Source organism: Wolffia australiana, chromosome 1 (genome assembly GCF_029677425.1).
Source record: "Wolffia australiana isolate 7733 chromosome 1, ASM2967742v1".
Classification (NCBI taxonomy): Eukaryota; Viridiplantae; Streptophyta; class Magnoliopsida; order Alismatales; family Araceae; genus Wolffia; species Wolffia australiana.
This window is the reverse complement of record NC_135835.1, coordinates 14568202-14592407: the sequence shown is the minus strand read 5'-3', so window position 1 is coordinate 14592407 and position 24206 is coordinate 14568202. Positions and strand designations below refer to the sequence as shown.

The 24206-nt window shown below is 44.1% G+C and overlaps 3 protein-coding genes across 5 annotated transcripts; 2 read left to right on the top strand and 1 right to left on the bottom strand.

Moving 5' to 3' along the window:
* The first annotated feature begins 274 nt into the window (after nucleotides 1–274).
* On the top strand, nucleotides 275–11006 carry LOC144707902 (uncharacterized). Of its 3 annotated transcripts, none has more exons than XM_078581168.1 (9): nucleotides 275–443; nucleotides 707–792; nucleotides 951–1068; nucleotides 9841–9929; nucleotides 10000–10138; nucleotides 10215–10289; nucleotides 10363–10560; nucleotides 10636–10695; nucleotides 10757–11006. In XM_078581168.1, the coding sequence occupies exons 3-9, from the start codon at nucleotides 991–993 to the stop codon at nucleotides 10898–10900; spliced, it is 783 nt and encodes a 260-aa protein (XP_078437294.1). In that variant the 5' UTR covers nucleotides 275–443; nucleotides 707–792; nucleotides 951–990; the 3' UTR covers nucleotides 10901–11006. The 3 variants fall into 3 exon arrangements, with proteins under 3 accessions (XP_078437294.1, XP_078437303.1, XP_078437286.1); XM_078581160.1 differs by having other exon boundaries at nucleotides 283–405; XM_078581177.1 differs by lacking the exon at nucleotides 707–792.
* LOC144717088 (uncharacterized) lies at nucleotides 5680–8733 on the bottom strand. Its single transcript, XM_078592415.1, has 2 exons — nucleotides 7486–8733; nucleotides 5680–7451 (listed from the first exon to the last, which is right to left on the bottom strand). Exon 2 carries the CDS (start codon nucleotides 7408–7410, stop codon nucleotides 5680–5682), a length of 1731 nt encoding a protein of 576 aa, XP_078448541.1. The 5' UTR covers nucleotides 7411–7451; nucleotides 7486–8733.
* Nucleotides 11007–11035: 29 nt separating the features above from the next.
* LOC144707916 (calcium uniporter protein 1, mitochondrial-like) lies at nucleotides 11036–12915 on the top strand. Its single transcript, XM_078581192.1, has 2 exons — nucleotides 11036–11455; nucleotides 12142–12915. Exons 1-2 carry the CDS (start codon nucleotides 11075–11077, stop codon nucleotides 12586–12588), a joined length of 828 nt encoding a protein of 275 aa, XP_078437318.1. The 5' UTR covers nucleotides 11036–11074; the 3' UTR covers nucleotides 12589–12915.
* The last annotated feature ends 11291 nt before the right edge of the window (nucleotides 12916–24206 follow it).

Below are 24206 nucleotides of genomic sequence, written 5' to 3'. Positions count from 1 at the left end.
AAAAATGATGTAATTAAAAGGTTTATATCCTTTTCTGTCCCTAAATTCATTAGAAAAATGCATTAAAATTCCGTCACGGACCTTTCGTCACGTCACGCGTCTGGGCTATCCGTCACTGTCACGTCATCGTCATGCCCCATGCATTTCGTCACCGTCACTGTCACGTGACCATCACGATGACGTGTGACGTGATGGATGACGTTTTACAGATGACGTTTGACAAGGAAGGTAGTTTGGGCTATACGCTTGACGTTCATTAAAGAATATTCTAGAACCTACGGAAGAATCGGCGAGTGGGGAGTTAATGTGTGGATCTCTCTTTCGACTTTCCGCAAACGTTGGAAGGGAAACTCCGTAGATCCTGCTGCGAATAAGGCATTGCCGTTGATCGTAGCTTCTCGAATGGTGCGTCTGGATTGATAAACAAATTCATGATCATATAGGTAAAACTTTTGGAATCGCGCTGTTCCTAATCTGTTTTTTCATTTGATTTGGTTCACGGATGGGTTGCTGATTTACGCTTATCTTGGACTTCAATATTAAGAGATTCTGCTTGCATTTTCCTCTTTATCTGTTTGAAGAGACCCTGCTAACTGAGCGGCTTGGGGGTATCCTCTGTTTCCGGGGCCCGTGGAAATTTTCTTTTCAATGGATCCACGTTGGTTTGATTTTGAATCTCTGAGTTGATTTTAAACATCTTATGCAGTTTCAGATCGGACGTTTAACTGATCTTCGAAAGGGGCAGCCGACAGTTAAAACAAAAGGCTTGCGATTCGTCCATTTTGTCATCAGTTAAGCTTTTCTTCGCGAAAGTTTTTCTCCAAAATCGTTTGATAATTATTTGCCGGTGTAAAGCTTCAGTTAATAATCTTGCGATGCTCTTAGCGACTTTTTATGATTGACACTTGTGTGGACTTTCCGTCTTCTTAACGACTTCTTATCTCATGCAGATTCATCTCCACTCTGATTTTGCAAAACAGATTAGTGATCATGGAAGTCGATTTCGGAATGCGCGAACGAATTCTTTGGCCATTGTCCATTGGTTGGGGCATAATCATGTGCAAGACTGTAAGCACCTATGTTTTTGCGCCAATGATCTCTGTCGAAATCCCCATTCTGCCCTACTGGGTTTCTTCGAAGAAGTTTTTTTAATATGCTGGCAATCCCAAATGCTTCCCTATGTCGTTGTTTCAAAATACCTAGTTTTATCGCAATGGGTTTCGAGCATATGTTTTCTCTTATTTGTATCTGTCCTGTCACCTGTCAGAGCGACTCATTCTTATACTGTTTTCTTGCCTCATAAGTTTTGCTGCCAGACAGGACATGACATATTCAGATCACCAAATCATCCGAAATAATACGGAATGGGCTTGGATTCCTTTTTTTTCTTTGGTCTGAATGTTTTTGAGCATGAAACTTTTGGTCCTTCTAAAAGTCATGGAGATTTTTGTTCTTCTAAAAGTCGAAGACTGTTTTCTTGTACTAAATTAGCGAATTTAAATATATTTCATTTCCATTCTATACATTGATTTTATCTGGCTTCTTGTTGTAGCTAATGCCTTTGAAATACTCAATTGTGTCTTCAGATTGATCATCTATCATGCCTATGCTTGACAGTGGTTAAATTAAAATTTGAGATAGTTAATGTCACACTGAAGTTCTATGCAGAAAATTCTGACGTGCTACAAGGAAAAATGCGGTGCTTAGCTGAGAAAACTAATGTAGGGGCAAGAGGAGAACGAGAGGAGAATTAGAACTTACCCAGGGAGTCACACTCATATAGATCTCATCTCAGGGAAAATTTTGATTTGTTCTATGACATGTCCATATGCCTAAAAGATACAAATGGACTATTAACAAAGAAACATTGATCAACACTTCTTGAAATCTGAAACTCCCCTGCAAGAAGATAGATGAAGTATTTCATTGACAGTTTGGAGATGGAACAAACAGAAAAAAGATATAAAGCAGGAATGGTCTTCAATATGGTCTCCTTTTTTTTTTTTTTTTTTTTTTGAGGAAAATAGAGAGAGTCCCCCAGAATAGGGACCCCCCGTTGCCATTGATATAATGACATAGAAAATCAAGTCATGCATTACAAGGGGGACGAAATCAGGGGGCCACAGCCACCTCTCTTCCAAAAATTTGCGAATCCCCTAGCGTCGTGCAGAATAGCATCGACGGAGGGAGGCCTCCCCTTGAAGATGACTTCATTTCGGTGTAGCCATATCGCCCAAAGGTGGGCGAAGATCCGTTGCCACTCCGGCTCCCGGCGGAACAGCCCACCACTGATGGAGTTCCAAAAGTCCTCTTCAGTAGCGGGGTCAACGCTACCCACCCCGGCCGCCTGCCACACAGCCTGGGCCGTCGGGCATCGGAAGAACAGGTGGCCACAGTCTTCCACGGCCCCGGAGCATAGGACACATTCGGCAGTATTCCCCGGGTACCAGCGTTGACGGAACTGTCGCGTCACCAGTCTACGCCGTAAGAGAAGCCAGCCGAAGATTTTCACCTTCAGTGGGATTCGCCGCCTCCACAGTATTCGACTTCGGGGTATGAGGGAGCGGTCTGCTGGACTCCCCTGTCCCCGCAGAATGCGGTATACAGTTTTGGCCGAAAAACTGGCTCCTCGCCACTCCCAGGTGTCCCGCGCCCCTTCTTGCGGCTGCAAAGAGGCAATCAATCGCTGTAACTGGAGGAAGTCTTCCATTCGTTGCTCGGAAAGATGGGCAGGTAATGTTGGGCACCACGCATTGTCCCACATCCCCCGAACCGGGGCACTGGGGGCGGGCGAGAGACCATATCATCTGGGGAATAGGTCTCGCAGGGGCCCAAGACCGGTCCAATCGTCCAACCAGAACCGAAGGCTGGTTCCATCCCCTAGCTTCGGCCGAAAGAGAGGCTGAGCCTTGGCGAAGACCCCCCTCAGCCCCCTGATGAAAGCGGAGTCCCCTCGGAGGGGTGTAGCCCATTGCTCCCAGTCCACTCCCCTTCCGTAGCTGTCGTGCAGGACCGCCGTGACCTGATCTGATGGAGGCTGCATCAGTCGACGTACCCATTTGATCAGCAGAGCCATGTTGGTGTGCTGAATGTGCCTGGCACCGAGGCCTCCCTGTGACGTGGGGAGACATACAATGTCCCAGCTGACGAGGGCCACGCCCCTCGATTCCCCTTGACTGGGCCCGCTCCAAAAAAATCGCCGCATGCAGCTTTCAAGCCTTCTACGAACGCTCACCGGCATCCTGAAGACTGACATGAAGTGTAGAGGAATCGCGGCTAGCACAGCCTTCACCAAGACCAGTCGCCCTCCTCGAGACAAGAGACGACCTCGCCAGCCTCCCAGCTGCTGTTCAACCCTCTCCACCACCGGTTGCCATTCCCGTGCTCCAACTCGGCCATCAGTGAGAGGCAGGCCCAAATACCGAATGGGCAGGGAGCCAATCGGCGTATATAGAAGTTGAGAGCAATGACACAAATCTTTTGGAGATAGCCCGATACCGACGAGTGTAGACTTGGCCCTATTCAGTTTGAGTCCAGAGAAATCGGAGAAGATGTCCAGCAAGATCGAGAGGTTCTCAGCCTCCTCCACCGATCCCTCGATGAAAAAAGTAGTGTCGTCTGCATACTGAAGGAGTGGGATCCCGCTAGGCCAGCCAGGGGTGTGAAATCCTCTTAGCAGCCCCCTTGCACACAACCGTTCCGAGCACCGCGTCAAGGTATCTGCCGCCAATATAAATAAAAGCGGGGCCAGTGGACATCCTTGCCGGATACCCCTTTGGGGGTGGATCCAGCCCCCTTGAGGTCGGCCATTGACTAGGACTGCAAAAGTGCTGGTCACTACGCAGAGCTTCATCCATCGCACCCAAACCTCCGGGAAACCACGCTTGCGCAATACATTCCAGAGATATCGCCAGTCAAGCGTATCATATGCCTTGGCAAAGTCCACCTTCCACATAAATCCGGAGGTGCCTGTTCGCCTCCAGGCCGCAAGAATTTCCTCTGCCACAACCACACTCTCCACCATGTGTCTACCCGGGACAAAAGCAGATTGAAGAGGGCTCACTAAGTAGCCGATTACCTCGCGGAGTCTGTTGGCAAGTACCTTGGCGATGATCAGGTATATCGAATTGGAGAGAGCGATGGGCCTGAACTCTCCCACTTGTTCAGCTCCCGGACATTTTGGGATAAGCACGATATAAGCTTTGTTCAGCCGGTCCATCTCGCAGGTACCATTCCGAATTCCCCCAAAGTCGCCATGACCTCCGGACCCACCATATCCCAGCACTCCTTGTAGAAGAAAATTGGCATGCCGTCCGGTCCCGGAGCCCCTTCAGCATTCAACCCACGAATGGCCAGCTGAGCCTCTTCAGTTGAGAAAGGCTCGATTAGCTTAGTTCGTTGCTCTTCCGAGATCCTGGGTGCGTCGGCTCCAGACCACTTCCATTTGTTACGCGGTCTCCGACGGTAGAAAGCCCGAAAATGGTTAGCTCGGGCACGTCCAACCTCCGTCTGGCCGCTGACCACTGTCCCCTCCACCCGTAAATGGTTGATCTTGTTCATTCTTCGTCTCCCACTTGCTGCTTGATGGAAGAAGCGGGTATTTGCATCCCCTGCCGCCAGCCAAAGCTGCCGTGATCGCTGTCGCCAGTCCATTTCAGTCTTTAAATCCTCCTCAGCCACTACGTCCCGATGGGCTTGATGCGTCGCCAACTCCTCCGCTGATAAAGGCCGGCTATCCTCCTCTGTGTCCCATCGTTGTATCTCCGCAAGAGCAGCGTCCCTGGTTTGGTTCCGGTCCTCGCGAATCTTCCGGCGGAAGTCGATGAGGTGTCGGCGGAGCCCTGTCAGCTTAGTAGCCAGCCGTGCCGACGCTGATCCGATAGCAGGAACGGTACCCCACCACCGGCAACTCGCCTCTTGAAGCCCTCCTCTCGTAACCAGGAACGATCTAGCTTGAAATAGGGGCTTTGCAGTTCCTGTTTGGGCCTGCCAGGAAATAGGAGTATGATCAGAAATAGGGCGGGGTCGGGACGTGACCTCTGCGAGCGGAAACATCTCCAGCAGCGCGATGGAGCATAGGAATCGATCGAGCCGAGAGCGCGCCAGAGGGCCTGCTGCGCTTCGCCAGGCGAATCGTCGGTCCGAGGGCCCCATTTCTTGAAACCCACAGTTGGCCAGTAGGTTCCTGAACTCCGCCGAACCTGGGTCCATCCCCCCCAAGCCATTCGGCCTGTCCTCGGCCGCCACAGTCACATTGAAATCACCACCAATGAGAATCGGGAGCTCCTGGAATTTGTGGGCAAAGGCGTAAATATCTTCCCACAGTTCCCCTCTTCGCGAGGCCGGTGGTCCGTCGGCCGAGGCCACCACCCATGTCCGCCCGTCCTCACGGTTGGACAAACGGGCCGCAACCACATGCCGCCCTTTCCACTCCTCCAGCTTATCAAAGTCCTCCGCCCTCCAAGCCACTGCAATACCCCCTGATCGGCCAATTGCATCACCGGTTACGTGTGCTCCATCACCCCCCCGGCCGAGGGCACCCCACACTTGGGGTAGATCCTGCTCTAAACATAGTCTCTTGGATGCACACCACCTTTGCCCCCCATTCATTGATATATCTTCCCACTACTCCTCGCCTTTGCTCGTCACGGAGGCCTCGCACGTTCCATGAGAGGCAATTCATGGGGAGGCTACCGTGGCGCCCTCTACTGTCGACGCCATCATAGCTCCTGCTGCCTCCGCAATCATTCTCGTCTTGGGATGTTCAACATGTTCTGGCGCTGTCCCCTGGGAGCTGGGCTCAGCCGCGATAGGGGCAGCTGGGGAGGTGGCCCCTTCGTCTGCCATGACACCTTCCCTTGTTGCTTGAGTCCATGCTTCTCTCCCCTCCGATGAGTCATTCTTGGCTGCTTGCTCAGGAGTTGCATCGCGCGTTGTCGGAGGATTGCGCCCCAAATTTTGAATGAGCGAAGAAATGCTCTCGGAGCCAATCGTGGAAAGCGCCGCAGACTTTTGCCTCCACTCTGTTCGGCCTGCCTGAGGCCCTGAGGTTCCCCTGGTGGACCGTCCGTCCCCTTTGATGCCTGTGGGGGGGTTCCCGACCATCACAAAGTTGGCCGATCGAGGAAGAGGAGGAGGCGGTGGGACCACCAAGAGCTGGACAACCGGGGCCCCTGGGGCCGCCTCGCATAAAACTGATCGAGGGAGCATGCCGACGTTGTGGGGTTCCACTTCAAGCACTGTGATTAGAGGGTCTCCGCTCTCCAGCCCGGTGGATATAATCCGGCGAAGGCGAGCAAATTTTCGCACCATATGGGCTGCGTGTTCCACTAAGCGATATCTGAACGGAATGCCATGAGCCTCCACCAAGATCGTACCGTTCTTTATCTTGCATCCCCTGTCTGTCTTTTTGACTCCCCGCCATTTGACTGTTCCTTGCGCCGGCATCTGCTGGTGCCATCCACAGATGTTTTCTCTTGCTGCCCGAGGCAATCTTCTAAGTAGGAATTGTTTCTCGTCCACCATTTGGAGTTCCGCCTGAAAAAGCGGGGCATAGTGTTCCGCCAAACCTGCTTGAACTGCCTCCAATGTCGGAGCGCCTCCTTGAACCTCCCCGATGAGAGAGGTGACTCTGAACTCCGCGAAACTTCTCGAGTCAGCACGGCCTCCCAGCTTTAGGTTCATTGGGCACTCGGATCGGCGGTGACCTGTGCGTCGGCATCGGCGGCAGATTACTGGATCTCTGCAGTCTTTTGCGACATGTCCACGTCCCAGGCAACGGAAGCAACAGTTCTCGTTGATTCGTTCAAGCCGTCGCTTCTGTTGTGTGGAATGCTCTTCTCGCTGGGCAAATCGGGCTGTCAAAGGGTGCGCACCAGAGCCAGCCCCACACGGAGCTTCTCGGAGTATGTCTGCAAAAGTACTCCGTTTGCCAGCGTCGGCCTCCGACCCCGCACGGCCTGGACTTCGCCGTTTGCCCGCCCGGTCATTCGGTCCGTGGCGCGGGGGGGCCCGCCAGGCCCTACGGCCATAGCTTTGGCTTCTTCGTCGCCTGGGGCTAGGACTCGGGCGTCTTCCACTTCCCATCCCTCTGGAGCCGATGCTAAGTCGGCACACTCTGGCAAGATGCCCCGGCTCGCCACACTCATAACACTTCATAGCCGACCGCACATGTCGCTCCCGAGTATGGCTACCTCCCCCATGAGACATCTCAACCCTCCATCCATTTTTGCCATCAAGCTCACGGATAGCATCAAGAGCATCCCTTCTGCCAGAAAATTCAACAAAAGCATAACCTGGAGGTTTACGGGCCACCCGTACACTTCTCAAAGCGCCGTAGGCCCGAAACTTGTCTTCAAGCTCCCTTTTAGTAAAACTGGCGTCCAGGTTTCCAACGTATATCCGTGCCATGTATTTTGCACAATCGCGCCAAAGGAAACCCTCAGCAGATCCTTCACGTCGGCGAGAGGGCCGCCCTGAACCGACCGGCAGCGTCGCCCCCAGTCCTTTCTTTCTTCTTCCTCGGGCGCTAGGGTTTCCGGTTCTCGCTCGAGCTCCCTTCCATGGCAGAAATCTTCATCACCCTGGATGTGGAAGCTGGGTCGGGAGCCGACGGAGAGGCTGGAGGAGGCGAGAGTTTTTGCAGCAGACGGCGGACAGGTTGATCACGTTATGCGGTGATCTTCCTTGATCTGGAAGCCGAAATAGAAGAAAATCAGGGCGGCAGAATCCACGTCAGAGCTTCTTCAGACCTTCCGTTGGTAGATCAGGGCAATAATCCTATCAATAATATGGTCTCCTTAGTCTGATAAAGCTTCTAGATCTCTTTTTGAGTAAAACAATTATGTCAAAAATGCCCTGAAACTTCTTTTAGAGACTGATGCTTCTGTATAAATGCTCTCTGAACCCTTTCAGAGGCCAGCCCGAATACCAAATTTCTCCCAGGCCTGGCTTGGCTTGAGCAGTCTTCTTTGGCTTCAGCTGAGTACCGCTGGAGGGATACTTTTCCTCTGAATCAGTTTTATGATTCTTCTTGCTGCGCTGTTTTTTGTCTAGGATACCTTTTATATGCATTTCAGGTGTATAATTTTCCATTTTCTAAATATGCACGTACACGTTCTTGAGCCTGTCACCCTTTGGCACAGGCCTATCTGAACTGTCTTTTCTCACACAGTTCAGATAGCCCATTCAACCTCCAACAGCCCTATCACTGCCACCTTGAACCGTTGCAGTGACATCTGTGCATCTGGACACACACTGTATTTTCATCATCTCCCTAAGCAAATTACCTGGGCTGCGTGACCACCTGTGTTGCTGAAATTGGTATGCATGTAACATGTACAGCTGGCTCTTTCTCTGCTCGCTGTCTCACTATGAGTTGCCTGTGTGAATCATGATAGTTTGACACCGTGTTAACCATTAGAAATAGAATGGAGCTAGGCAAGGATATGATAGAACCATTTCCTTCTTGTACTCCAAGCGTTCCAATGCTTTTCAATGCAAGTCTTGAATCCAGACCCCAAGTGTCTAGAATAAAGGAATACCAGAGGAGAAAACAAGAAACTGATAGAAAGCTAGAGAGATGAGCTGACAGGGAATGGCTGCTCGAAGAGGATGAATGCCTTCGTGGACTTGCAATCAAAAGGATCCTGGTAGCAAGTCAGGGAGGAGGAGAGCGAAGGACAGGAGGGGAGCTTAGAAGACAGTTGAAAATAGAAATGGAGTTGGAGAGACCTGAAATCGTGCCAACTCTCCTCTGCATATAATATGCCTCTAGTACAAGGGTTGTTGCTCCTGGGCTGAGCCCTCTTGGAGCATTTCTTGTTCTTTCAGGTTCCATAAAGCTGAAAGAAAGAACCTGTGTCCCCTATATGATACTTGGGGGGGAGATAGAATTTGATGTGATCTCATTTCATATTCATTGTCTTAAATTTGGACACCGAATGTCTCCTTTCACTCTTTCAGTCTTCCCTCTGATATATGTCACTTTCTTAGCACCTTGACCCTCATCTTTCGCCCGTCCCTGAGGTATGGAACCTTCTGGAGGAAGTTGCTTGAATTACAGTGGATATTGCATGGAGGAGACGGAGAGACAAACAACACTCTGATTTTCTCCTTGTCTGCCCTCTGAGGGGAGGACCGGAACTATTAAGAGAGAAAACCCTACAACATCTTCATTTAAAAAAAAACATAAAATAACGTAATAGAGTACGAAATAACTCATATTACCTTAGATCGGATGGGGATTGTATGGTATTATTTACTAGAGGTCATAATTTGGTCATGGAGATTTACGGAGATGCTGATTATGTTGGCTCAGGCGTAGACTTGACAGTCAACTACTGGGTGTACGAAGCAGAAGGTATAACCAATATGAACTGCAAAAGCTGAACTCAGAGAATTTTCAAAAGGTATCTGTACGCCACTATGGGTGAAGGGTATTCCAGAGGAGCCCATGATTCCTCAGAGTTGACCAACTATGAGTAAAAACCATACTGGTCGGACATATCGCTGGGTGATGACTTGTTTGTTTGCATTGAATATTTGAACTAATCTAATTACTGTTGGGATAAGCGAGGTCTTTTCAACGAGAATGAACTATTTTTCTCTTGGTTTAGAAGATTCCCTTCTGACCAAGAGGAAGGAAAGGAGAGAGATTAGAAACTGGCATTTTCACCTGGTAGGACTATATAAAGTCATGAACTAAAATTAGGCAGAGCATATATTCTGAAACTTGAGAGAAATCTTGTCATTAACTAAAGGGCAAACTCTGATTGGCCATTAAACTTTCTTAAGCATTTCATAATTTTTTTGATACAATTACATTCCAATTCTTTCCAGGTGTACGAGGTCACTCGCTGGATTAGCTCTTCATGTTGTAAGAGCTACTCTCAATTGAGCAAATCCAAGAAAATTGAGTGGAACAATCGGTGAGGATGGCACCTTCTCTTTTCCTGTTTTTGCTTCAGTTGAGGATGGCTAATCCGACTCGTCTCGCAGAGGATTCTCCACGTTCCACGCTGTGGTCGTGGCTGTCGTCTCTTTCCACTTGATAGTTGTGTCTGACCTCTTCAAGCCCGATGCTCATCCCCAACCCATCATTAGCCGAAAATCCACCGCGTCTGATGCCATATTTGGGGTAAATTTCTTTACTCAAAATATTATTAAATTTATTTTTAGAAAAGATTAATTTATTTTTTCAAAAAATGTCCCAGATCTCTCTGGGGTACTTCCTCTACGACCTGGGGATGATTCTCTGGTTATACCCGGCCTTGGGCGGGGCGGAATACGTAAGCAGTCTCCGACCTTATTCGGTCAATGTTGACTAAAAAGTCTACTATTGACTTTCTTTTCGTCGAACAGATCGTCCACCATGGCCTGTCCATGTACTCCTTTTCGCTCGCGCTGCTAAGCGGGCAGGCCCATCTCTACATCCTCATGGTCCTCTTCTCCGAGGTCACAACCCCATTCGTGAACCTCCGGTGGTACCTCGACGTCGCCGGCCTGAAAAGCTCCAAGATTTATCTCTGGAATGGCGTGGCGTTGACGGCAGGATGGCTGGTGAGTCGTCCCCGACCCCGTTCCCCGTCTCCGTAATTTCCGGGCTGAACGCGAACCCCCAACTGTTTTCCCCAGGCGGTGAGGATCCTCCTCTTCGTCCACCTCTTTGCCCACATGTACCGCCACTTTGACCAGGTACAACCGGGTCAACCGTTGACTTCTATTTTACTCGCGGCGTTGACTTTTGACTCGGCAGGTGCGGGGGATGTTCGCTCTGGGGTTCTACAGCCTGTTCGCCGTGCCGTCGTCGTTGGCGCTGATGAACGTCTTCTGGTTCTGGAAGATCCTCCGCGGTCTGGTCAAGGCACTCTCCAAGTCAAAGTCTAGGCACGTGCAGTAGCGGCCCCGCACGTGGGCGGGTCTCTAGTGGGGCCCACCCCGAACCTGAATAGTCCTAGAATAGCTAGCGGTAGGGCGGACTTCTTTCTCTCTATCTCTCTCCTGCTTTTTCTGGGGTTGGTTTTAAAAAAGGTGGGCGGGGGGGGATGGGGGAGAGGGTAGAGAGGAGAGAAGAATGTGGAGATCGTCGTTGACGGGGGCGAGGTTTCTTCTGCGGCGGCGGGGGCTGGCGGCGCGGGCGGCGTACGCGCAAATTCCATCGCCGCCGCCGGATCTCCTCGGCGGCGGCGGCGGCTGCGGCGGCGGCGGAGAGAGGGCGGAATCTCTCTCTCTCTCGGAGGCGAAGAAGCTTCTGCGATTGGTCAACGTGGAAGCTCTGAAGACGAAGCTCGGCACGGACGGCCAGGAAGTCATCGCTTACTCGCAGCTGGTGGACGTTTGTATGGAGATGGGCGCGGTCAAGTCCGGCGAAGACGCGGCGGCCTTCACCAAGGCCCTCGACGACGCCGGCGTCATCCTCCTCTTCAGGAACAAAGTCTACCTTCACCCCGACAAGGTCTGTCCTGATCTCAATTCCCTTTCCTCTCAATTGGTTACTTCTAATTACGTAAATCAATAGTTCAAACCCCACTCAAAGGTAGGGCATTTTCCATTCATATATGAACTTCTGTACCAGAAACAATGGTATCTCCATATACAGCCCCTCTGGGATGTACGATTTTTTCTTTCCAAATCTAATTTGTTTGATTGAATTTTTTTATTTATTAAATTGATTTGGATAGCAAGGTATGATACATCCTGCACTCAACAAAGAGAATGATTTCTTTGTGTTGTACCTAAGAGGATTGTTGCCGATTCATTTCTTTGTATATTTATTTATTTATTAATTTGATTTGGATAGAAAGGTATTATACGTTTCTGCACTCAACAAAGAGAATGATTTCTTTGTATTGTACCGATTCATTTCTGTGTATTATTTTTTATTTTTTAATTTGATTTGGATAGAAAGGTATAATACGTTTCTGCACTCAACAAAGAGAATGATTTCTGTGTATTGTACCTAATAGGATTTTTGCCGAGTCATTTCTTTGTTTTTATTTATTTATTTATTAATTTGATTTGGATAGAAAGGTATAATACATTTCTGCACTCAACAAAGAGAATGATTTCTTCGTGTTGTACCTAAGAAGATTTTTGCTGATTCATTTCTTTGTATTTTTTTTTTTTTTGGGGTTTGGTCAGGTGGTGGAGCTGATGAAGAGGGCCGTGCCGCTGGCTCTGGCGCCGGAGGACGATCCGAGAAGAGAGGAGTTGCTCTGGCTGCAGAAGAAGAAGGAGGAGATCGACGAGGAAGCACATAAGCAGGTACGGCTGATTCTCTGGTCTGGGCTTGGGTTCTTCGTTCTGCAAGTGGGTCTCTTCTTCCGGCTCACCTTCTGGGAGTTCTCGTGGGATGTGATGGAGCCCATCGCCTTCTTCGCCACCACCTCCGGGCTGCTTGTTGGCTACGCCTACTTCCTCTTCACCTCCAGAGACCCCACTTACCAGGACCTCATGAAGAGGCTCTTCCTCTCGAGGCAGCGCAAGCTCTTCCTGAAGCACAGCTTCGACGTGAGCCGCTTCGCTGAGTTGCAGAGGCAGTGCAAGTGCCCTCTGGAGAAGACCCCCCAGGCTCTGAAGACCCTTTGAGCCTTTGGAAGAGATGGCGCGGCCACTGGGCTTTTCTGGCTGTCATCCTTTAGCTGACGGGCTGAACTGAAAACTCTGATTTTCTTACCACTACCGTTTCGTCCATTACCAATTGCTCAGCTGAAAGTAAAGCTGAAAGGAAGGCCCTATCCGTCAAAGAAGTCGCTGATGGTGGCTGGGTAAGGTCAGTCTTCTTTCGTGTCATTCTTATTTAGCTCTATTTTGCACTACCCATGTAGACAAAGTAGTCTAGACCTGAAGAGTATCTCACCTGGATATCTAAAGTGCCCTCTTTCTTATATAAGATCTGCCTGTACCATTGTCATAGTTTTGAAGTTTTCAAGGAGGATTGATGAGTGCCCCCTGATTCCAACCGAAGTTCAACTCAGAATCCCGAATGCAACACGCAGTGCCCTTAGTTCTGCTTCATTTATATACGTGGAGAATGATAACAGTACACCGTAATTCAATATCCTTCTGGAAGTCACCCGTGTTGCTGCTTTTCGCCTTCCTCTGAAACCTGAAACCTGATAGCCACTTTTGATGCCACCTTCTTCCGAGATGTCCCCCGATCCCCCGCACATGCACCTATAATCTCCTTGATCTTTGTCTTTTATGCCTTAACCATCTCCCTAGGGTTACCAGCTCACGTTCACATTTTCTGGGGCTCTTGATGATGTGGTCTCCACATGGGCATTTAATTTGGCAAACCTCTTCTCTTCCCACCTCTTTCTCACCATTTCTGTCGGGTTGGTGCTCAGCCTCCGAACTGTATATGGGATGCATTTCTGCCTCATACAGCTCAGGTCAAATGGGAAGTTGAGGAATGATGTTGAGAGTTGCTGCTACCACTCAAACAGACATGAAACGTGGCGGTGATAAACTTGTGAAGAAGCCCTGACACTCCCTAAGAGAACCGATCCAACTTTGTATAACATTGATCCTTTCATCGAGAATTACCCTGTCCCCTAGGTGAAATTCTAGAAATTGTTTCTGGATACTAGTTAGCTGTTTAAAGGACTATACTTCATCTGCCAGGCCTGGCCTTTCCACCAGGTACAGGGTTCGATCTCTCTTGCTCTTATTTGGGCTTCCACTTAGTCCAAATATAAAAACCAGTCATCAATGTGAGCTGTACGAGTAGGTGGAGTCACCTAGACCAGGCTTTGGAAGGCTCTGAAGTGAAACATCAGAAAGAGGCCTTGTCGCTCCCATTTATGAACTCTGTTTGTCCATCTGGTTATGGTTAGTAACAGGAAGTCATGCGCAGGTGTGTGCCTCTTAGGAAAAACGGTTCCCAATGAAATGAGCTTATGAAGATCTTATATATAGATCAATTACATTGGATTTCTGGATGCCCAGTAGAAAAAAAAAATTCCAGGATAAGCTGATCAGCCACTATTGTCGCTGTGAATGAGTGTCTTAAGGTTATGACGTGTCTATATTTAGTTGGCCAATCAACTATGACAAATATGCAATTGAGCCCGTGGAACATTGATAGACCCTCTCTGAAGTCCAAAGTATCATCCCACACAAGCTCTGGGTATTGAGAGAGGTTTAAGGAGATCCGTTGGCATCAGATAACTTATTTTATTGGGTTGACAGATGTGTCAAGCGTCCAGTAGCTCCTTGAGGCTTGATTTCAGACTGACCAATATAACCTGTGTGATCCTCTTGAAAATGAGATTCTCTTGTAAGTTCTTACATATCCCGTGTGACCACTGGTGGCATAGTTATGAGAATCATTCAATATCTTAGGTAGAAGAGATGAATTGATGACAGTGGCCAATCTCCCTTGAGGCAACAATGTGATTTTATTGAGTGTAAACTTTAGATAGAGCTCAGATCCATCCACCTGTTCTGATCTGATCTTACAGAGACGGGGACGTTGACCGATTCTATTTTTATCAGTCTTTAATGAAGAAATCATATCCTGGTCATGGTTATTTCATGAACTTCCGGAAAAAAGATGTGAAGAGGATTGAATTTCGGCCACTGCATTGTGCCTTCCTGGCTTCTATTCAGTCTAAAAGCTGAAACCCAGTGCCCATTTCAATGTGGCACTTGTTTCTGCGGCACCCAATGTTACAAAGCATATTGATCCATGCAAATAATGAAGGAGGCATATGAATAAGATCATAATGCCACTGTTGAATTGTCATCACCATCCCATTAACTCTCTTTCAGATGCAGAATTGATGTGACTCCTTATGGGCGGTTCCTGACTGAAATGTTTGATTGGGTGTTTATCTCGTTTCCAAGCGTATGTCTCAACTATAAAAGGGTCTTTGAAGTCTTGCCATGCCTCTGATGCATAAGGATAATACTCTTTGCTTGCTTGAATATCACAAATGCAGTCTGGGCTGTCTGTTCTCTCACAAATGTGTCCTTTGACAATTTTCTGGGTGGGGATGCCTTTGATGCATAGTTCTTGACGAATCTGCTGTAATCGCCTATAAATTTGAAGAACCCCCACCGCCACTTCAAGTTGGAAGGTGGGGTTTAATTCAGCTTTGTGTCTACCTGTCATATCTGCCATGCCTCCTTGTTGGGATACCCAATGCCCCAAGAATTCTGTTTGTCTACCGCAACTTCACATTTATTAATATTGACATGTAGTGAATTTTTGGAAGGCTTATTATGAGAAGAAAATTCAGATGAGATTTTCAGTATGTTCACCCCAAGTGTGTCTGTACACTAGTTTATCATTAAAGAATATCAATAAGAATTATCTTATAAAGGCCAAAATCGCTGATCTATAAACGACAGAAACATATTCAGCGCATTCTCAAGCCAGAAATATTGCTCTGAACTCATAATGGCTCACATGGGTTCTGAACAATCTTGTCTTAATCTCATGTCCCTTGATTCAAGCCTGATGATAACCTGACCTGCAATCCATTTTAGAGAAGACCAATGTGCAATGAAGTTTATGTAACAATTTATAGAATATCACAAGTGTGGGATATCGGTTCTGAATCATTAGCTTATTAAGTGTGTGATCATCATCATAGAATTATCATAATGTGTTTCTCTTCACAAGAAGGTCAAGGCTCACAAACGTCTTTGTGACAAAAAGTCGATGGCTGGGTTTATGGAAAAGGCCAGATTGCATGATTCACTCCTTCCCTCGGTTGGCAATCCCTGTCTAAAATAAAGGTATCTTTGAAACACTTCCCCTAAATCGCTACTTGAGCTTGTCTGCTTTGCTGAAATGTGGTGTAGGTTAATGTTATTTAAGATAGAGTCCCATGTGGAGCATTGTGGTTGCTTCAGGGTCTTCTCCTCAATCTATGGCCCCATTTAAGTGTCCAAAGTTGATTACCCTCTTGAAACTTCAAGATCAGTGCTTCTGAGCGTATTCGTGCTCAACTCAACGATGGTTAACCTCTCTTGCTAACTTGAGAGGCAAGAATCTACTGACCATTTAATTAGTACCCGTGCTCGATTGCCTTTTACTCAAAGCGATTTCAACTTAGACTCAATTGTTATTTTGACACTATGTGACCTTGAAATGAGTCATGTTGCAAACTCATACCAGAAGTTATAGGGTCCCTTAACTCCCTGAAATCTTAATATAGTGGCACATGAGTGTGATGGTCATGTGGGAATCTGGGTGTGTTGCACACTGGTTATAAAAGCACGTGGGCAGATGGGTTCTCAACAAGCAGGGTGTGCACAAATACATGAGGGATCTACGTAGAGAATGAGGATTCTGACATTGTGGATGAGATGGGGAAAAGAAGATGGTGAATATATTGAAATTCTCTTAGAGGTTAGGATTTCCAAGTGTTGAGCATAAATGATCTTCAATAATTCACATTGTGACAGTTGGATCATTTGTAGGGAGAATCGGGTGGTTACCGATTAGTTCGGGTGACTGCCTCATGAATTTTCGAAAAGAAATCCTTTGGAGGGAGAAGTGATGAAGGTTTAAATGTTTTTGTACGATTAGATGTTAGAGAACTAGATTCATAGTGCTTGGGGTATGTACAAGATAACAAAAAAGTTGTTTTGATGTATACATGCTACCTAGACCTGAAGCGTTTGATCATTCAAGTTAAACTAAAATAATCAAGAATAAAAACCTTTAAATGGAGGCCCAACCACCTTCCGGTTTCAGAAATCTGATTCCTTCCACTGGTCACTTCTCAAGTGTGCTTCAAATAATGAAGATACAAAAAAGACAACACAAATCAGCATCACTTCCACGTTTCAATCAACTTGCTTTATCCATTACCTTTATTAATGCTATATCCATTAGTTTATGTTTTTGACATGTTAATACTTGATTATTTACTCTTTCAAATGTGCCACCTAGATCTGTATCTTTGTCCCTTTAGACCACATTTATGATTTGAGATGAAGGATCAATGTGGACCACGGCCAAAGGTTGTTGCTTATATTTTATTTGGGCAATCCAGTAGGGAATTCTCTAGTCTCCACAATCAGGTGGCTCTTCTAGATTGTAAAGGATTCTACTCAGATCTACTTATTTCAAGACATTTTTTATCAACCTCATCATTTGTGGAAATATTTTTAGCCCACAAGCCAATCACATGAACTATAAGTGGTCTGATTTGCATGATATGATGAGGTACATCAATATATAATCTAACTTGGTGTCTCATAATGACATTGTAATATAAAGATCACTAATACTGCACCATTTGTTTTAAATATGTTGGTTCAAATGTTACTCAAGAAAGATATCAAAACATTCAAACAGAATAATGCCATTTTGTCATACTCATACTTCGATGATGACCTACTCGCTACTAATCATGTAATTCAATATAGTCTTAGTTAGGAAGTAGCAAGAAATTTGCGAACATTATTGAGTGGTCAAGTTAAGATCACCAGTCTTTAGTGTTTATGGCAATATATTTTAGGGAAAATGCATGAAATCCTTGGTGCGGTGAAATACCAAAAAAGATTTGTTTACAGGTTGAATGCGCCTGTACTAACTCCTATGACCCATTAGGATTCTATAGTTTTATTATAGCCTATGTCAATTGATAAGCCGAAAATAGGGGTGAAAATTACGCAAATTTTTAGCCCTTGTTGTTGTGAATTTTTGGCTTATGCAATAAAATTTATAAAACTCTACTTAATACGTATAGTGATAAGTATGAGTGTCGTCCAAGGGAGGCAAGTAGGAATTTCAATTTGATTTAATTTTTGGTGTTTTAGATCCTAATTAGAGTGAATTTGATCTTCAATGAGGATCAAGTCACCCTAATTAGGTGAGAATTTAGAGAGGGGGGTAGAAGAGATGAGATAAAAAGAAGAAATGTGGGCTCTAGATTGAATTAATTGATCCAATTGGATGGATCAAAGAATTCAATTAGAGAGGTTGGAAGAAATTTTTGATTTAAGTTTTGGTTGGTTTTGAGAATTTGCTAAATCAGAAATAAAAAGGGAAATCTTAATCTCCTAAGAATTAAAACTAATTTTTTTAGAGTTTTCTTTTGGAATGCAATTGAATGCCAAGGTAAATCCCTCAATTTCTCCTCTCAATCCTAATCAGGGCTTGTAGATGCCACTCAAGCCAAGCGATTTAGAAGTTCAGATTAGAATGGAGATGAAGAAACAAACAACTTAACCTATTTCATTCAAAATGCACAAAAGTTTGAATACAATGAAAGAAAAATTACCAAAACTGTTGATCCAGGCTGGGACTACTCACTCTCTTGCAGTTGTGATGAAGCACCCTCCAGAATGAGCTCCCCCTCTCGAAATTCAGCTTTTATACTTAGGTTATAGGGTAAAAATCACCATTTTACCCCCGTTTAGTACTTAATATTTATCTATCAATGTGGGCTAGATCTAAATGATCTAACCATACAGATAGAAAGAGGGGATCAAGACGAACAAGTCCATAAAAAAATCATTTCAATCGGACTTCAGGATCAAAAGTTATTAATAAATCAATTTTAAACCAATTTAATCCATTGGATTTAAAATTGATTTATTTATTAGTTTCGTTTTTAAACACGCAATGACGTGTCGCTCTCTCATTGGCTGGCGCATTTTGAATCCTCCTTTTTGCAGAAAAGTCCTTAAAAAGCCTGGAATTGCTTTTGGACGCCGCCCAAAAGTAATTGCGTATATGCCCCTGGCGCACTCTCTCTCCTCCGATTTCTCCTAAAAACATTAAAAATATATATTAGAAATTGCAATAAAACCCTGTAAAATTTTAAAATTGGATCTTTACGCCTGCAATGGCGACCGAGAGCTGTTTTCAGGGTCTTTTTGCAACGAAAGTTCGCAAAAAGGCCCTTGAAAGTTCGAAAATAATAAAAATACTTTTTTTTCTATTATAAATATACTTTTTTTCCTTGAAAGAAATACATTTCCTCTTCAAATAAATCTCAGAAAAATCCTAAAAATTCTAAAAAATTCTAAAACTTTTTATAAAATTCACTGATTCATTCCCATGCTGATAAATGTCGAAATAAAATATTAAATATGCCATTTTCATTCAAAAATATTTATTTTGAGCTTCAATAAATCCTTTAAAATTCATAGAATTAACAGAAAATTAGGGAAAAATCAGAAATCACTTGAAAACACTATTTTCATGTATATATATGATAACAACCCCATTTTAAGCTCTTTAAATGCATAAAATTGTGCTAAGAACATGAAATAAAGACAGAAATTAGGGTGTTATCAATAACTTAAAATATTTTAATCACCATGGTCCGATCATAATGATAAAATCGTCATGTAGTTGCAAGTCGAGGTCAAATTCACAAAGAAATAGGTGTTTTCGGATAAAATCTGCATGTACAACTGACAATTTCAGAGAATTGAATGACGATTTGAGTGAAGAGTGGTGAATTAACACGGAAAACACAACGATAGATGCGTTATCCCTGCCTCTCATGCTGCCCAGCGTCGTCACACCTCTTGTAGTGTTCTACAGCTGTGCCGTAGTCGGTGCTGCCTCCTGCAAAGCTACCATCATCGAGATCGTCTCTTCCATCGCCACCCCTATGGAGCTACCACCATTGTACCGTCTTTCGGCGCTGCCTCCTACTGCACTGCCTTTGTGGATGGGCCTCCATCAACACCTCCCATGGCTGTTCTCAATGCAGGTCCCGTGCTTGCTGTCGCGGTGGATTTCCTCGTGCAATGATATCTCCCCCAAAGGCTCACAATGGTTTGAGTAGCGGAGCCTCGTCCTGCTCATGATGGTGAGAGCTTTTAGTCCCACCATTGGCCTGTAAAAAAATCAAAGGGACACTTTAGCTCCAAACCGAACAAATTTACATATCCGATACCTAAATATGATTTGAAAGATCATTAAAAGCCTCGCTCACACATGCCAAACATGCACCATGCAGGTGCGGAACTAACGCCCACATGCGCACAAAAGTACTCAAATGTACGAGAAACTACTCTGAAATAAATATTTTGCGGGGGCATATCTCCTTATCGGCTGCTCCAAATTGGCTGAAATCCTAATAAAATTCTTATCTCCTTGGAAGGCTCCGTACTGATTCATCCTGCATTTCAAATATAAGATATTCACTCAATCAAATTTTGTGTCAAACTTGGCACCCTGGTCTTGAAATCCTGCCCACGCTCGGCGTGCAATGACTAATAGCCATGAAATATCTTAACCTGGCTCCTGCAATCATCAAACTCCTAATAAAATGATTAACTCGCAAAGGTTTGACCTTGCCAAAAGAAAACCTGTAAATCACATCGTATTAACCCTAAATTCATGAAAAGAGCAAATAGACAATGAATACAATGAATGTTGAAATGCTGAAACTGTAAGCTAACGTGCATCAAATTCATATAAATTAGGTGTTAAAATTGGATGACATTAATGCATGTCATGATGACACATTATCACTTATCCCTTGAACATGAAAAAGGGTTTGCTATCTACATTTGTGCAATTCCAGTGCATTTTTTAGGGAAGATTTGACATCAAAGTTGAAGACCTCAGATCTGACTGGGATGGAGATTATCAATATCTCCATCAGAATCTCATATCTCAAGGTACTAACATCCTGTTTATTGTCCACATTCACTTTAATAGAATAGGATGGAGATATTCATCCTATTCTATTCGAGACTGTCCTCGCCATGTTACACCACACCTCCATGCCACAACTGTGTACCTCATAGATTGAATTCCTATCGCAATTGTGTACCACATCCATTGCACAACCTTATCCCTTCGACATCAAGCCATGGTCAATGCATACACTGCTCTTTTACACAACTTTATATGGGATCTTGTTCCTACTCCCCTCAACCAAAATGTCATGGCTGTAAGTGAGTCTTTCACGTCAAGCTGCACAAGGATGGGCATACTGATCAATGCCAAGCTTGCCTTGTCACCTGCTTTCTAACAGTTCCTAGGTATGGACTACCACAAAATGTTCAGCCCCGTCTAAAAAATGACCACAGTGCATTTTATATTAGCTCTCACCAGGTCTCATCGATGGGAGATTTTGCAACTTCATATCTGTAACACCTTCTTACATGTCCCTTCATGATCAAAGGCCCCTCTTACATTTTTCACATAAAAAAAATCACTTTATGGCACAAACAGGCCCCTTGTACCTGGTTTTACAAACTTTGCTTGGTTATCCCTTGCCTTTTGGACTCTCACACTGACTCTTTTCTTTTTAATAATGTTTTGGGATGTGCCTCAATCTATGTTCTCATCTAGGTTGATGATATCTTCGTCCATGGATTGGATCAGCGGAGATGCAATATGTCATTAAAGCTCTGGGATTAACCTTTGGGATTCATGATCTTGGCCCCCCTCATCACTTTCTTGGGATTGATCAGAATATTCTCCCTCAGGTATCCCTCTATCTTAATCTTTGTATGCAAAGAAAGTCCTGACTATGGGCGACATGGAAAAGTATACTTTGTGCTGCTCTGTCTTTTTCAAGGGAATAGTGTGGTGTGGTATCACAAATACGATGGAAGAAAGTATAAAATATTTGTTGGTAGTGTGTAATATCTTATCATTACAAGACCTGATATTGCTTATGCTGCAAATAAATCATGTTTAACATATACACAATCCTCATTCAGTAGCTAGGTTGTTCTTAAGCAGCTTGTGAGATACATTAAAAGGAATTATTGATGACAACTTACATTTGAATAGACAATCCTCCTAATGACTATAGGGCATTAGTGACTTCCAGTGGACAGGGGACACGATTGACCATCAGCCAACCAATGGTTATCTAATCTTCATGGGGTCCAATATAGTAAGATGGACCTCAAAGAGACAATCAACTATAGCCCACTCAAGAACTAAACAAGAGTATAAATTATAACATGATAGATGCATGGGTATTTACATATCATGGTTAATTTTGACTAACCTCCTTGACTTCTTTGAAGTCAATCAGTTTTAGTAATAAGGAGTATTTTAGAGCTTCACATGTGCAGGAATTTACATGAATGAGAAGATAAAATTCTTAAGGAGTTGGAGAAATTTTGAGAGCTGAGTATTTTCAAAAGAGGTTGAAAGGATCAAATGGTGTCGTGGGCCTTCAAAAAAGAAATAAGAGGGAGATGGGCCACGACCTGAGCTGTCCATTGGGCTCTCAAAAGCCTTACAAAGAAAGAAACTGAAGATTGTAAGGGGTAGCTCTCAACCCATGGAGAAGAAGAGGCAAAACGACAAGAAAAGAGAATAGAAAATGTCCAAAGGGGTATTTTAATAATTCTTCCTATGTATAAATATTCTTTTTTATCCCTCATTTTCCCTCATGATGGATGTACTCTAGCAAGTAGCTGGCCAAGAGGAAAAGGCATTTTCAGAATCCAGGCTGTTCAGCCTGCTTGATGTAAGTTTGTTGAAGTTTTCATTCAATCTCTTCTCTTGCTTACATTGAAGAATGCCTGATCTTGGAAAAAGATAAGGATCCACAATTGAGAGGAAGCTTATTTCTCTCTCTAAAGTCTATCACTATCTCTCTCTAGATTTTCCATCATCTCCATTTCAAATTGCAAAATAATTGCCTTAAAAAATCAGTTTTTACCATTCAAGAGCTGAGTTTTTCCCTCACCATCATTGCCATGCAGTGGTGTGAACGGTAGTGCCAAGGGTTGTGGGAGCGCCTTCTACCTACTAGTCGTGTGGCGCAAGTATATCTCCACTTCAAAGTAAATAAGATATAAATGTAAAACATTATAAACAGTCACCTAAAGGCTTTAATTCGTGGTAATTTTGGGTTAGACTTTACACAAAAGACTGGTAAGGAACAATTAAGATTAACTATCTTCTCCAAACTATTTCTAATTTACTAAAAAATCCAAAAACATAATTGAAATTGAATTAAGATCTTTTGAGGGTAAAATAAACAAGGATTATAAGTGGTAAATTTTGATTTGGGTTTAGTGGTTAAAACAATTTGACAAAAAGTAAAGCTAAGATCCTAAAAATCTAATATCAAATAACCTAGTTAGGGGATTAGTTAGTAATTCTTATAAAGAATTGCCAACTAATCATAAATCTGTTAAATACGAGTAAAAAATACATACATATATATATATATATACTTGGGTTTAGTGCAGAACATATATATGAGTTCCATAATGATAATATGGAAAATATGGGAATTTATTCTCCATATAATCAAGGAAATTATTCTTCTTATTCTTCTGATTACACCACTACATCAACACCAAATTTCCCTGATTATTACAATAATTTTAACTCACATGCCCCTCTTAATCCTCAATTTTCAAATTTGTATTGTAATCCTTCATATGATCACATTGATGTTTCTGTGAGTGAATTTCAAGGGAGTAGACAAGGGATAAGCAATAGTCAATACTACTCAGGAAATTCTGTTTTATATGATCAATTTTCTAGTAATCCTTCTAATTTTCATCCTAGTCTTCCTAATTTTCATGATAATAATCCTATTTGTGGGAACTTGAATGGATTTCAAGAAAATGAGTGTGAGAATTCTAGAATTTCTGACATACATCCTTCCTATGAATTGCTATCTTCATATTATTGTTATCCTTCTACTTCTGATCCGGGCGTATAAACTTTGTTTGAATCAATGATTGAAAAAAACATGGAAATGCTTCAAATATCACTCATTTTTCTGAAAAGTGTGATGCATATGCATATGGGAATTACGATTCTTCAAATTTTGATTCACCTTATCCTGCTGATAATACATTCTTTGATTTGATAATTGATAAAAACATGCAAAGTGCTTCGAATATCACTCATTTTTCTGACAGCTGTACTCCATATGCCTATGGTAAATCTGACCCTTCAAATGCATTTTCATCTTATTCTCGTGATCAAACTAACCAAAGTTTGTTGGATTTGACTGAAGAAAACAAACTATGGGAGGAGTATATAAGATAGCAGGAAAAGGAAAATGCTTAGGAAGAAGAGAAAAAGCTCATTATGAAGCATATCGATGTGCTGAAATCAACACAAACAAGTATGAGCTATGAGTTTTCAGAAGATTCAGCCCAACTCCAAGCTATACGACCTGCTGATGAAAGGAAAGATCAATGTTCACTCAAATCTTATATTAGTTTTCAAATTTCTTATTCTTCATCTTCATACCATGTAAATGATTATATTCCTGAACTTGAAC

What these genes read in the sequence shown, in the direction of transcription:
- LOC144707902 (XM_078581160.1), top strand. An exon ending in CGTCTGATGCCATATTTGGG is followed by an intron (nt 10,139 to 10,214) that starts GTAAATTTCTTT and finishes AAAATGTCCCAG; the next exon opens with ATCTCTCTGGGGTACTTCCT. An exon ending in TGTACCGCCACTTTGACCAG is followed by an intron (nt 10,696 to 10,756) that starts GTACAACCGGGT and finishes TTGACTCGGCAG; the next exon opens with GTGCGGGGGATGTTCGCTCT.
- LOC144717088 (XM_078592415.1), bottom strand. Translation starts at nt 7,410, where the DNA reads ATGGCACGGATATACGTTGGAAACCTGGACGCCAGTTTTACTAAAAGG.
- LOC144707916 (XM_078581192.1), top strand. Translation starts at nt 11,075, where the DNA reads ATGTGGAGATCGTCGTTGACGGGGGCGAGGTTTCTTCTGCGGCGGCGG. An exon ending in TCTACCTTCACCCCGACAAG is followed by an intron (nt 11,456 to 12,141) that starts GTCTGTCCTGAT and finishes GGGTTTGGTCAG; the next exon opens with GTGGTGGAGCTGATGAAGAG.